This window comes from Candoia aspera, chromosome 1 (assembly GCF_035149785.1).
Source record: "Candoia aspera isolate rCanAsp1 chromosome 1, rCanAsp1.hap2, whole genome shotgun sequence".
Lineage (NCBI taxonomy): Eukaryota > Metazoa > Chordata > Lepidosauria > Squamata > Boidae > Candoia > Candoia aspera.
Window position 1 is genome coordinate 253,497,564 of NC_086153.1, and position 13,321 is coordinate 253,510,884.

Here is a 13,321-nt window from a genome sequence, read left to right on the forward strand (position 1 = left end):
ACCAGTCCGTTGTTCCGTGGTCTGTTCTTACTGTTGCTACTTGGTCATTATACATATTCCTCAGGAGGCAGACAAGATGACTTTACTTCCCACAGATTCATGGGTGTAGTCCAATCAGAGCCCATCCAAAAATGTTCATCAAATTGTAATATTGTAATATTTACTGAGACTGAAATAAAATATTGCTAAATACATGGGAAGTAATCATATTAATTGTATTAAATTATTTGTAATTAAATTGTAATCATATTAACTGTATTAAATTATTTGTAATTAAAATTAAATAAAATTTAACTGAAATGTATGTTTTGTTCTGGCTCTGGCCATTTTATGTGAGAAGCCCTAGCATGCCATTCAAAGATAAATGTAGTCTTTAATCTGAATAACAAGCATAGACCTTGGGCATATTACTTAATGTCATTCAAAGTTTAAAATCAAGGGGAAAGCAAGATCTTCCATTCTTCTCTGCCTTTATGCTTTCTGCACTGCTGTGTTACCCTCCAACTAATCCAGGAGTGGGGGAACTGGTCAAACATTGTCCTTAATATTATTGCTTGTACTTTTGCTAATTCTTTGCTGATATTCTTATAGGCAGTAAACAATAATATACTGGATTAAATTTTTAAGAAAAAAACTTTTTTTTTAGATTCCATAGGTTAAATGGATGAAGATTTAGATAAAGAAATAGCAGCATATTCCTTACAAAACTCCTCAGAAGCATTGCTTTCTATTCAGCTACTAGATTTCAAAACAACTTTTCTGGAGGCAGTAGAAGAACTGCGTATGAGAAGGGTAGGTGCATTTATTATTTATGTTTAGTTCTTGAATTAATGTCAAATGTTAATGAAATAAAATCAGCAAGATGAATATACAATAAGATTTATTAAAACAAGTTACAATATCTCCATTCCTAAGTATCTCAAACTATTGGAAACCCAATAAGTAAACAGAGTGGTTACTAGCAGAAAGGTATTTTAATGGTTCTTCATATTCAGACATGGTACACAGCTACTCTTCAGCAAAGGATTGTTACCTTGTCGTGGTGCTGGAGCTTGAGCACCTCAATGATGCCATGAGCTAAACCGTGAAGGGCCACCCAAGATGGGAAGGTCATGACAGAGAGGTCAGACTAAATGCGATCCCTGGGGAAGGTAATGGCAACCCACCCCAGTATTCTTGCCGTGAAAACTAAATGGATCAGTACAACCAGAGATATGTCGGTATACCATTGGAAGATAAGACCCCCAGGTCGGAAGATGGTCAAAATGCTACTGGGGAGGAACAGAGGATGAGTTCAACTAGCCCCAGACATGATGACGCAGCTAGCTCAAAGCCGAAAGGATGGCTAGCAGCCGATGGTGCTGGTGGTGAACGACGAATCCGATGTTCTAAGGATCAACACACCATTGGAACCTGGAATGTAAGATCTATGAGCCAGGGCAATTGGATGTGGTCATTGGTGAGATGTCAAGATTAAAGATAGACATTTTGGGTGTCAGTGAACTGAAATGGACTGGAATGGGCCACTTCACATCAAATGACCACCAGATCTACTACTGTGGACAAGAGGACCACAGAAGAAATGGAGTAGCCTTCATAATTAATAGTAAAGTGGCTAAAGCAGTGCTTGGATACAATCCAAAAAATGATAGAATGATCTCAATTTGAATTCAGGGCAAGCCATCTAACATCACCGTGATCCAAATAGACGCCCCAACCACAGATGCTGAAGAAGCTGAAGTAGAGCAGTTCTATGAGGATCTGCAGTACCTAGTGGACAACACGCCTAAAAGAGATGTTATTTTCATCACAGGAGACTGGAATGCTAAGGTGAGCAGTCAGATGACACCTCGAATTACAGGTAAGCATGGCCTGGGAGAACAAAACGAAGCAGGACATAGGCTGATAGAATTTTGCCAAGACAACTCAGTCTGCATAACAAACACTCTCTTCAAACAACCTATGAGACGGCTTTATACATGGACTTCCCCAGATGGACAACACCGAAATCAGATTGACTATATCCTTTGCAGCCAAAGGTGGCGGACATCTCTACAGTCGGTAAAAACAAGACCTGGAGCTGACTGTAGTTCAGATCACAAATTACTTCTTGCACAATTTAGGATCAGACTAAAGAGATTAGGGAAGACCCACAGATCAGCTAGATATGAGCTCACTAAAATTCCTAAGGAATATGCAGTGGAGGTGAAGAATAGATTTAAGGGACTGGACTTAGTAGATAGGGTCCCGGAAGAACTATGGACAGAAGTCCGCAACATTGTTCAGGAGGCGGCAACAAAATACATCCCAAAGAAAGAGAAAACCAAGAAGGGAAAATGGAAGTAGCCCAAGAAAGAAGGAAAGCAAAAGGCAACAGTGATAGGGGGAGATATGCCCAATTAAATGCAAAATTCCAGAGGTTAGCCAGAAGAGATCAGGAATTATTTTTAAACAAGCAATGCGCGGAAGTGGAAGAAGACAATAGAATAGGAAGGACAAGAGACCTCTTCCAGAAAATTAGAAACATCGGAGGTAAATTCCAGGCAAAAATGGGCATGATCAAAAACAAAGATGGCAAGGACCTAACAGAAGAAGAGATCCAGAAAAGGTGGCAAGAATATACAGAAGACCTGTATAGGAAGGATAACAATATCGGGGATAGCTTTGACGGTGTGGTCAGTGAGCTAGAGCCAGACATCCTGAAGAGTGAGGTTGAATGGGCCTTAAGAAGCATTGCTAATAACAAGGCAGCAGGAGACGACGGCATCCCAGCTGAACTGTTCAAAATCTTGCAAGATGATGCTGTCAAGGTAATGCATGCTATATGCCAGCAAATTTGGAAAACACAAGAATGGCCATCAGACTGGAAAAAATTCAACTTATATCCCCATACCAAAAAAGGGAAACACTAAAGAATGTTCAAACTATTGAACAGTGGCACTCATTTCACATGCCAGTAAGGTAATGCTCAAGATCCTGCAAGGTAGACTTCAGCAATTCATGGAGCGAGAATTGCCAGAGGTACAAGCTGGGTTTAGAAAAGGCAGAGGAACTAGGGACCAAACTGCCAATATCCGATGGATAATGGAAAAAGTCAGGGAGTTTCAGAAAAAGATCTATTTCTGTGTTATTGACTATTCTAAAGCCTTTGACTGTGTGGACCATAACAAATTGTGGCAAGTTCTTAGTGGTATGGGGATATCAAGTCATCTTGTATGCCTCCTGAAGAATCTGTATAACGACCAAGTAGCAACAGTAAGAACAGACCACATAACAATGGACTGGTTTTTGATTGGGAAAGGAGTACAGCAGGGCTGTATACTCTCAACCTACCTATTCAACTTGTACGCAGAACACATCATGCGGCATGCTGGGCTTGAGGAATCCAAGGCTGGAGTTAAAATCGCTGGAAGAAACATTAACAATCTCAGATATGCAGATGATACCACTTTGATGGCTGAAAGCGAAGAGGAACTGAGGAGCCTTATGATGAAGGTGAAAAAAGAAAGTGCAAAAGCTGGCTTGCAGCTAAACCTCAAAATAACCAAGATTATGGCAACCAGCGTGATTGATAACTGGCAAATAGAGGGAGAAAACGTAGAAGCAGTGAAAGACTTTGTATTTCTAGGTGCGAAGATTACTGCAGATGCTGACTGCAGTCAGGAAATCAGAAGACGCTTAATCCTTGGGAGAAGAGCAATGACAAATCTCGATAAAATAGTTAAGAGCAGAGACATCACACTGACAACAAAGGTCTGCATAGTTAAAGCAATGGTGTTCCCCGTAGTAACATAAGGCTGCGAGAGCTGGACCATAAGGAAGGCTGAGAGAAGGAAGATCGATGCTTTTGAACTGTGGTGTTGGAGGAAAATTCTGAGAGTGCCTTGGACTGCAAGAAGATCAAACCAGTCCATACTCCAGGAAATAAAGCCAGACTGCTCACTTGAGGGAATGGTATTAAAGGCAAAACTGAAATACTTTGGCAACATAATGAGAAGACAGGACACCCTGGAGAAGATGCTGATGCTAGGGAGAGTGGAGGGCAAAAAGAAGAGGGGCCGACCAAGGACAAGGTGGATGGATGATATTCTAGAGGTGATGGATTTGTCCCTGGGAGAGCTGGGGGTGTTGACGACCGACAGGAAGCTCTGGCGTGGGCTGGTCCATGAAGTCATGAAGAGTCGGAAGCGACTAAACAAATAAACAACAACACACAGCTACTACAGTGGGGTTTTGAACTTAAGTTGTTACAAGTGCCACATGAGAACTAGATCATTAGCCAGGAGGCTGCTACACTGCAGCCTTTTTATACTTAGAAACAAAAATCTCTACTGAGTCAATAATAAAGAAAATGAGCAGTATCAGGGTATGCTATTAAATGTAAATGTATTTAGTTAAAAAACTTTATTGGATAACAGAACTAGCTTTCAAGTGGCAATTGTAACAACTTAAGTTCAAAACCCCTATTGTAGTAGATGTGTACCATGTCTGAATATGAAGAATACAGAAAAGTCATTGAAATACCTTTCTGCCAGTGACCACTCTGTTTACTTTATTGGATAACAAAACTATTTTTAGGGACTTTCGGGGAAGAAATTGTGAACTTAAGATGGCTCCGCGAAAAGCAGAGCTGACAACTGCAGCAGAATGAAGAACTGGTGACTAGACAGGCTCTTCGTAACTCCTTTCTGGACAAGGAGAGGATCTGAGATCACCCACAAGTGCTCCAGACAGTTGCTCCCTGTGAGGAGACTGCAAAACAGTGGTTGCCAGAGGGTTTAGAGTTCTGGGAGATGAAGGAATAGCCATCTTGCTCAAACCGCGGTCAGTGCCTTCAAAAGGACACTGGGTTCGCATACTTCCTTTTCTAATCACTTTCAGAAATTGCTTGCTAACTGCTTTTCAGCTATTAGGAACCTTTGGATTGACAGGTTTTATAGCACCAGGTAAGTTTCCTTCAATCCTTAGTGAGATAAATTTTAAATACAAGTTAAGGACTTTTTTTTTTCTGGAATAAACAGCAAAACGGTAATTAGAACTTTGATTTTAGAAAGTTACAAATTGAGTAAGGTTCCAGATAAATTTGAAATAAGATTTTGGAATTAATTATAAAGAATCCTTCCTGTGGGAAAATGCTTTTGTTTTGAATTCTTAAAAAAAAACATAAAAAGATAAGACTTTAAAAATTAGACACTAGAGGGAACTAGAAGGAACTAAAGATTATGATTAAAGGTGATTAAAGGAGAACACTTAAATTCAACTTATAAATACAAAATGAAGCAAAATATACCAATTGAAGTGAGTATTTGTAGCTCAGGGTTGAACTGTGGAGTCCTTGGTGCTCTCTGAGCCCTGTTGTTTTCTTGCAGATGTTTCAGTGCCAAACTAGGCAACATCTTCAGTGCAAAGAGGGAGTGGGCCTTGCTCTCAGTTTATATACTGTGGCTTGCCCTGCTTGTGTTGGTAGGGGTGTTGTTCTCTTCTTCAGAGTTCTTTGATTGGGCTGTTGTTTGCTGCTTGGTTGATTGCCTGAGTTAATACTTCCTTGATTAGGGTGTATTGTGCTGTTTGATGGTTCATCTGGTGTTAATCCTAGTGTTGATTTTTGCATATCTGGCAAGGAGGTATTCTGTTCTTTTGGCTGTTGATTGCTGGTGAGGAGGTGTTCTGGTCTTTTGGCTTTTCTATTGTCTCTTTTGAATGGTATGTAAATGTTGTTTACCTCTATGTGTCTGTTGATGGCTGCTTTGTCTGAGTGCCAGGCTTCCAGGAATTTTCTGGCATTTTTGGATTTGGCTTGGTTAAGGATGCTCACAGTTTCCCAGTTGAAACTGTGGTTGAGTCTGTCCATGTGTTGTGAGATTAAGGAGTTCTCATCATGTCTTCTGACTGCTAGTTGGTGTTCGTGGATGCGCTCTGCTAGTCTTCCGAAGTATTTTTTCACTATTTCACTCTGGCCTCTTATCTGGCAGCCTTTCATTAAACCAGTATTTGATTTAATGTCTTGAGCTGAAGCCAATCTCAATTTACTTGCTATTGTTCATCAGTCAGCCTTGACCTCAACATGGATTTGTTAATTTTCATAGATGAGAAAAACTGTTGACATATATATGTACCTTCAAAGACTGATAATATTACTGTGGAACTAGTGAGTAACTTGCAGAATCTGTCTCAGGAAACAAAGTGGCAGATAACTGGAATTCTGGCATCTATGCACTTCTGTCTCAAAATGATGTCACAGTGTAGCTCCACTAAAATAGTCTTCATTTCCTCTACCACATTGCCAATTTTCACAGCAAATGGTATATAAAACAATTGAAATGAACTGCTTATGATTCATTTCCTGCACACATATGTAAAATTTACCATTTTAACATACAAAATATCCTGTATTTATAGGCTGTTATTACACAGGGCTTCTTAGTGAAAATGTAGTGTAATGCTAGGAATGTTGATTCTTGGTTTCTTGAAGGTGTCATGTTTTTTCTTCAACAATTCAGCAACACCCATTTTTTCAGAACAATTGATTATGCAACATCAGCAACCAAAAATAAGAGTGTCTTTCATGACAGCGCAGTTTTTTCAATACATTTTTCTAGTCTTTGAAATATGTCCTCACCCATTGTGGTATCCTTCAATTGTATCAAGTCTAGTAATTCTTCAGTTTTTTCAAATTACAGTCCACATCTCTAATGACCGCTACATATTGTATAGTACCTGAAGCATATGCACTTTCATCCGTAGCTTTGAATTTTTTTCCTGTTTAAATCAAATTGTCATTCACATTATTTGTTAAATGCTTAATCCTGGATACAACTGAATAGCAGACATGCATATGCTTTCAGAAATGTTTTTCTTATCAGGATGTAAATTTTGCTTGCCTTTACAATTTATTAGTTTATGAAAAGGCTTTCCATAGGCCTAATTTGTCTTGAAAACCCCTTTTTTTCTACAACTGTTCTTTTTGACAAGGCATTAAAATTACTATCACCTGACTCTAGATGCCAAATCGTTACCAAAGTGGCATCCAACAGTCGTTACTTAAATTTTTCTGCTGCACTTCAAATAGAATGCTGCATAAAATTGTACTTATCCTTTTTTCTGCAGTTTTTCTGTGCTATTGTTGACTGAATAACAGTAAATTCTGCAGTTAGGTTCTGAATCTTTCTTTAAAAAGAATTAATGGGGGAATACAAAAAAATAGCACCAACAGAAAAAAAGGATAAATAGTGGTTATCGAGTAAAGGAACAAAAACCCTATATATAATATGGTGAATAAAATAAACATGACCAAAAACCCAATAAAACTAATTAACAGGAAAAAATTCCATATAATAACTACTAATAGTGATATAAAATTAATTTGCTCCTTAAGCTTATCATTAAATGCAGATCATATAGAAACAAATTGCTTTACATTCTCATTGTTAGAGCACAGAGATTTTTCAAAGATAGGTAACAGATTGATAGCCTAGATCCATTCCTTAAAATCAGAATGGTAAGTTTCTTTCCATTTATGTATTCTCTTTGTGAGATGACAACTTCCTGATTTTAAGAGTGTGGTTCAACATGACATTAAGATCTTTAAATATAATACTTCTTCCCAAAACTCTATTGACATATGTAATGATTTGAAACCAGAACAAGACTATAGCTGGATACAACCAGAACAATGAGCTAAAGCAGGGTTCCTCAACCTTGGCAACTCTAAGCTGTGCGGACTTGAACTCCCAGAATTCCCCAGCCAGCTTTTTGGGAGTTGAAGTCCGCACAGCTTAGAGTTGCCAAGGTTGAGGAACCCTGAGCTAAAGAACCTTGATATTTCTTACATTGCCAACATACAAAAAAATCTAATGTCCATCTCTTTTTAAACATTCTTTGAGGGATCCAATAAACACAAAATATTTTATGAATAACGTATTTCATTTTAAAATAATATTTATTATTCCACAATTCAAATATGTAACTAATACTAATTTTCCTGTTACTTATACTTCCGTATAAAATTGAATTGTTGATTTCTGTTCAAGTGCTACATTTATTAAGGATCCTAAAATTGCAAGTACCTCAACAGCTATTAGTGTTTTGGGGCCACACTAGATATAAGGGATCAATCCTTTATTTAGTCAAAGCCTTCCAGTAATTTCAAATTTGGGTTATTCTACAACATCCATTTCTTATGTGATTCAGGATAAAAATTTAACAACTTGCCTATTAATGATCAAATGTGCCTGGCACTCTCAAGTCTGAAACAAAGAACTTGTTTAATATTCCTGGATCCTAAAACTTGCCAAGATTTCAGAGGTGTTAACACACTTACTCTCCAGAAATGCCTAAATAGGAGAATATTCATAAAAGATCTCATTCCAAAGGAATTTGTTATAATTAAAGCCCAGTGATATAGTTGACAATATGATAGGTTTCAGCCACCATTATCATAAAGTTAGTTTGGTCAAGGATACTTGAGGGGCTTTAGCCCACCATAAAAACATTCTCATTAACTTATCTTCTATGTAAAGTATCTAATAGGATTAACACTGGAATCCCTTTTAAAATATACATTAATCTCAATGTAATATTAATTTTGATGAGATTAATCTTTCCCCAAGGTTTTATCCATTAAGTTATATCTACTGAAATTATATCTATACATTTATACATATTTAATTCAACATGCTGTAATATATTCTGAGAAAGACAGAAACCCAAGTATTTTATTAAATCAGTACAGATTGTACATTCTAATCTCTTACTGTAATCTCTATCTATAGATTACAAATGCAGCAGTTTGACTTGTTCTAGTTAATGGTTTTACCAGAATATAACCATGTTGTTGTACAACTTCAATAAACTTTAGTAATTACATGGCATAATTATCAAGGATAGCCATAATATCATAAGCATATAAAAATAATTTATATTCATTACTGAGTTCTACCACACCCTCAATATCATGAGACTAATAAAAGAAGCCAATGGGTGGCTCAAGAACCAAACTAAAGACTAAAGTTGATAAGGGACATTCTTGATGGGTGCCAAAGTATAGTGTGATAGATTGAGAGACAAATCCATCGGTAATAACTTACCCACTGGATGAACATACCAGTTTGTAATCCAATGAACAAAAGATGGTGGTGTCAGAGTGCTAGAAAGCATTTGGCCCAAGAGATCAGAAAAATCACACACACCAGGCATTTCTATTAAAATAAATGTATTTACAGGAAGCACAAAAACATACTTTACAAACTGTGCATTCACACACACTCAGGACGGGGACGAGAGGCTGCAAAAGTGAAACTAAAACAAGTCCAAGCAAGTTCCTCCCCCAGGCAATGCAGCTTATTAACACCCAAACTGAGGACAATTAAGTTCGACCTCTTCACGCTGCCAATACTTAAGAAAGTACTCAATTACCATGGTAACGTAGTGGCTTGGTCTGAGCAAAAACAAAGAAATGCCAACAGGTGGGAGCCCATATCTTCTTAGAACGCCCTTCATAAATTCAGTCTGAACCAGATCAAAGGCCCTTTCCATGTCTAACAAAACTAGGACAGCTGATTCTAACTTATCTGTTGCAATACCCAAAATATCAATAATCAGGTGGCTATTGTTAGAAGCTTGTCTATTTTTTATAAATCCAGATTATGATGGGTGGATTATAGATGGTATCACTTTCTGTAGCCTTCTGGCTAATGTTGCAGTTAGTATTTTAGAGTCCACAATAAGCAAAGATATTGGTCTATAACCAGCACATCTGGTACGTTCTTTCTCAGGCTTCATAAAATTGTAAAGGAAATATAGAGAGTGCCTCATGTGGTGCAGAGTGGTAGGTGGCAGTATTGCAACCAAAACTCTTCCAGCGGAAGCTGGATTCTCGGGTAGCCGGCTCAGGTCGACTCAGCCTTCCATTCTTCTGAGGTCAGTAAAATGAGTTCCCAGCTTGCTGGGGAAGGTGACGACTGGGGAAGGCAATGGCAAACCACCCTGCTATAGTCTGCCAAGAAAACATCACGAAAGCAGTGTCCCCCCAAAGGGTGAGACATGACTCGGTGCTTGCACAGGGGACCTTTCACCTTTCACCTTTCAAAATGATTCATTATAGACCTTAACAGTATAGATGTCAATAAGCCTATGACAGTTCTATATTTTTTAATCTAGAAGTCCATTGATTCTGGGGGCTCTTTCCAATTTGAAGAGATTGAAGTGTCTCTATTTTTTTTATACTATCAATGGTTGTGCCACTTTATTTTCCTGAGAGATTAATTCTGTTTCACTATTTCCCAGGAAATTAGTAATTTGATGTTTGGTTACAGACGTCCCTAATTTGTATAACTGATAACTTACAACCTAAAAGTCACAAAACTAATAATTGATAGATTCGGTCTTAGCAAATAACTGTCCACCGTTGGCCTGAATTCTGAATATAAAATTTTGTGGGTTTTTTTTTGTTTTAATAATTTAATAATAAATCAATAACTTTCCAACTTTCTCTCCTGATCCCAATATTTCTGACAGATCTTCCATGAGTATTCATTTTGTTCTGAGTGTAGTAGCCCCAATTTTAGCTTTGCTGCTCTAAATGCTTGATATTATTTTATTATTTATTTAATTTTTATCCTACCTTTATTATTTTTATAAATAACTCAAGGCGGCGAACATACCTAATACTCCTTCCTCCTCCTATTTTCCCCACAACAACCCTGTGAGATGGGTTGGGCTGAGAGAGTGTGACTGGCCCAAGGTCACCTAGCAGACTTTCATGCTTAAGGCAGGACTAGAACTCACAGACTCCTGGTTTCTAGCCCAGCACCTTAACCTCTAGACCAAACTGGCTATGATTCATCTGTAGGATTTCTTGCATATAACAACTGTGCATCTTTAGCCATCTTTTCCAAATGTATAAGATTAGAGTCTCTGAATTTCTTTTTTGTTGAGGCAAAACAGATAATGGATCCCTAGATGGGATCTTAAAGACGTAGGATTAATGTCTTGGTAGAGCCCTGATTCATTTTTTAAAAAAGAACAAATTTATTTCTTAATATATTCTACAAAAGGAGTCTCCTGTATAAGAGAAATATTTGGAGACCTCTAAAATTGGCTGAATTACAGGTAATCCTTCTTTAGTGACTTCCTTGTTTAGTGACTGTTCACAGTTACAATGGTGATTAAAAATAACCTTACAAGCAATCCTCACATTTATGACCTTTGCAGGTCTGTAAATCAAAGGAAAGCTTAAGTAAGATCATAAGCACAGTTGTGATTTTACTTAGTGACCCGTTTGCTTATTGATTAAATTGCTGGTCCGAATTCTGAATGAGGACTGTCTGTATAGTTAAAACTCATAATTAGAGTCAGTGAAGCATGATCTGAGATTGCAGCTGGGCCTACTGAAGAGTCCATAAGTTGATCTACCAAAGTGGAATGAATGAATGAATACATAAATAAATAATATAAAACAATTTTGATACCCATATGAGAAAAAAATGTATTCTCTATGTTTTGGTTTTAAATATTTCAAATATCTATTAACTTAAATTCCAAAATATATGCTTGTAATACTTTCCAATTTTAAGAAAAATAACTTTTTTAAAGTGCTTTATGCAACTGATAATCTTGAATTATGATGAAATTTCCAGCACAAATTTATATTGATAGTTCACAGAATATAATTTAGAGAAACACTACTTCAAGAGTGTTCTTAATAGAACTATAAATGTTAATCAGAGCAATAGTGACAGTAACTATCTTTACTATCAGAAACGTGTCCTTTACTATCACAATGTGCATATAATTGATCAATTTTTAAATTGCTGTTAAACATAATATATTTTAGTTTGTGTATCCACTAATGTAGATTTCTCCAATCCAGCTCCTAGGTGTCAAAAATTGCTGTTCATGAGGCAGAATATGTGTTTCTTGCAACATAAAGATTTCTGGGGTTGTAATTTTTTGAACTTGTTGCAGATTTGTCCCTTTTTTCTTTTTGATTGAAGTCCATTTACATTTGAACTGTCTATTTTAATTACCATGCCTCCTTGTAGACAAAATATTTCTCAAGGTCAATTTCCCAATGATAGAATCATTGTGTACTGTATTAATCTTATGGAATATCAAATCCATAAAAAGGAAATATTTAAATGGTGGATATGGATCTAAGTTGAAAGAAATGAAACTGAATACAAAAAGTAAAACAAAAAAAGAAAGCACCCACCCCAACTGTGCTAATGTTAAAAAGGAAAAAGGAAATGGGGAAAAAATTCTTTCCATGTTTAACCTCCAGTTTTGTTTAGGTTACTGCTAAGCCCCACTTACTCCCTTTGACCCTGGGAATAGAGATATAGGAAACTAGCTGTTACTAGTAGCAAAAAAGAAAAAGAAAAGAAAAAGGTGAAAGAGAGGGGGAGCTGTTACTTATCAGATAACCATAGAGCTTGTAAAAATTCCACAGTGCCAGGTGGGCTGGTAAATTTTTTAATCTCATTTCCAAGAGAGAGACAGAAAATTGCTGAATACAAAATAAACTACTGTAAAGAAATATCTTGATAAATCGCAATAGCCATGCTTGTTCAATTCAATAGCTTGTCTTAAAAGTTGTAAAAGGTTACCTCTAGTTGTAAACTTCAGAAATTTAACAATTAAAGGGTTAGATCTCTGTGAGGGATTGCCTCTTGCTCTCTTTAGGTGTCCATTATCTCAAGTTTAAAATCAGCCAGCAAGGAGATGATTTCCTGAATCCATTCTTCCATATAATTTAACAAAGTCTTCTGCTGGTCAACATCCAAAGATGGCTTAATTATTTTAAATTATTTCTAGTGAGTTGCCCATGAACTTTAAGTATTCAGTTTGTAGATTTGTAATGAGCTTATCATGAAATTGAGCCATTTCTTCTAAAATCTTAATTATGGGTTCATGAAAAATAATAATTCTCTTTGATACTTCCAAATTATCAAATTAAATTAAATTTATCAAATTAAAGAGTTTAAGCTTTCATGATTTTCAGATATCCATGAATCTCATATATGCCAGGTTCCCAACTTGTAAATTTACAGTCCATCTGTTTAGAAATGAAGTTTCACTAGTAGTTCAAAACTTATTTGATTTTGCTGGGATAGCAATATATCAGAGTTCTATCTAATCTAATCCATAAGAGCTTGGAGAGGAAACCATCACCCATTCTTCTCTATCCACAATTTCAGTAGAGTAAATAAGTTTATACATATTTTCTCCCTCTCCATTATCTGGAATGGAGCTTTGGCTTGAGATGATTGAGGAGTAGCTATCTTCTTCATTTTACAAGGCACATCACTAATGTTATATTCAG

General features: G+C 36.7%; 1 protein-coding gene across 1 annotated transcript in view; it reads left to right on the top strand.

The window, feature by feature from the left end:
* Positions 1 to 660: 660 nt before the first annotated feature.
* CCDC73 (coiled-coil domain containing 73) overlaps positions 661 to 13,321 on the top strand; it is a 61,130-nt gene continuing 48,469 nt past the window's right edge. Inside the window, exon 1 of the mRNA XM_063289521.1 lies at positions 661 to 792. Within this exon, the coding sequence (XP_063145591.1) occupies positions 661 to 792 (132 nt within the window). The remainder of the gene's footprint in view (positions 793 to 13,321) is intronic.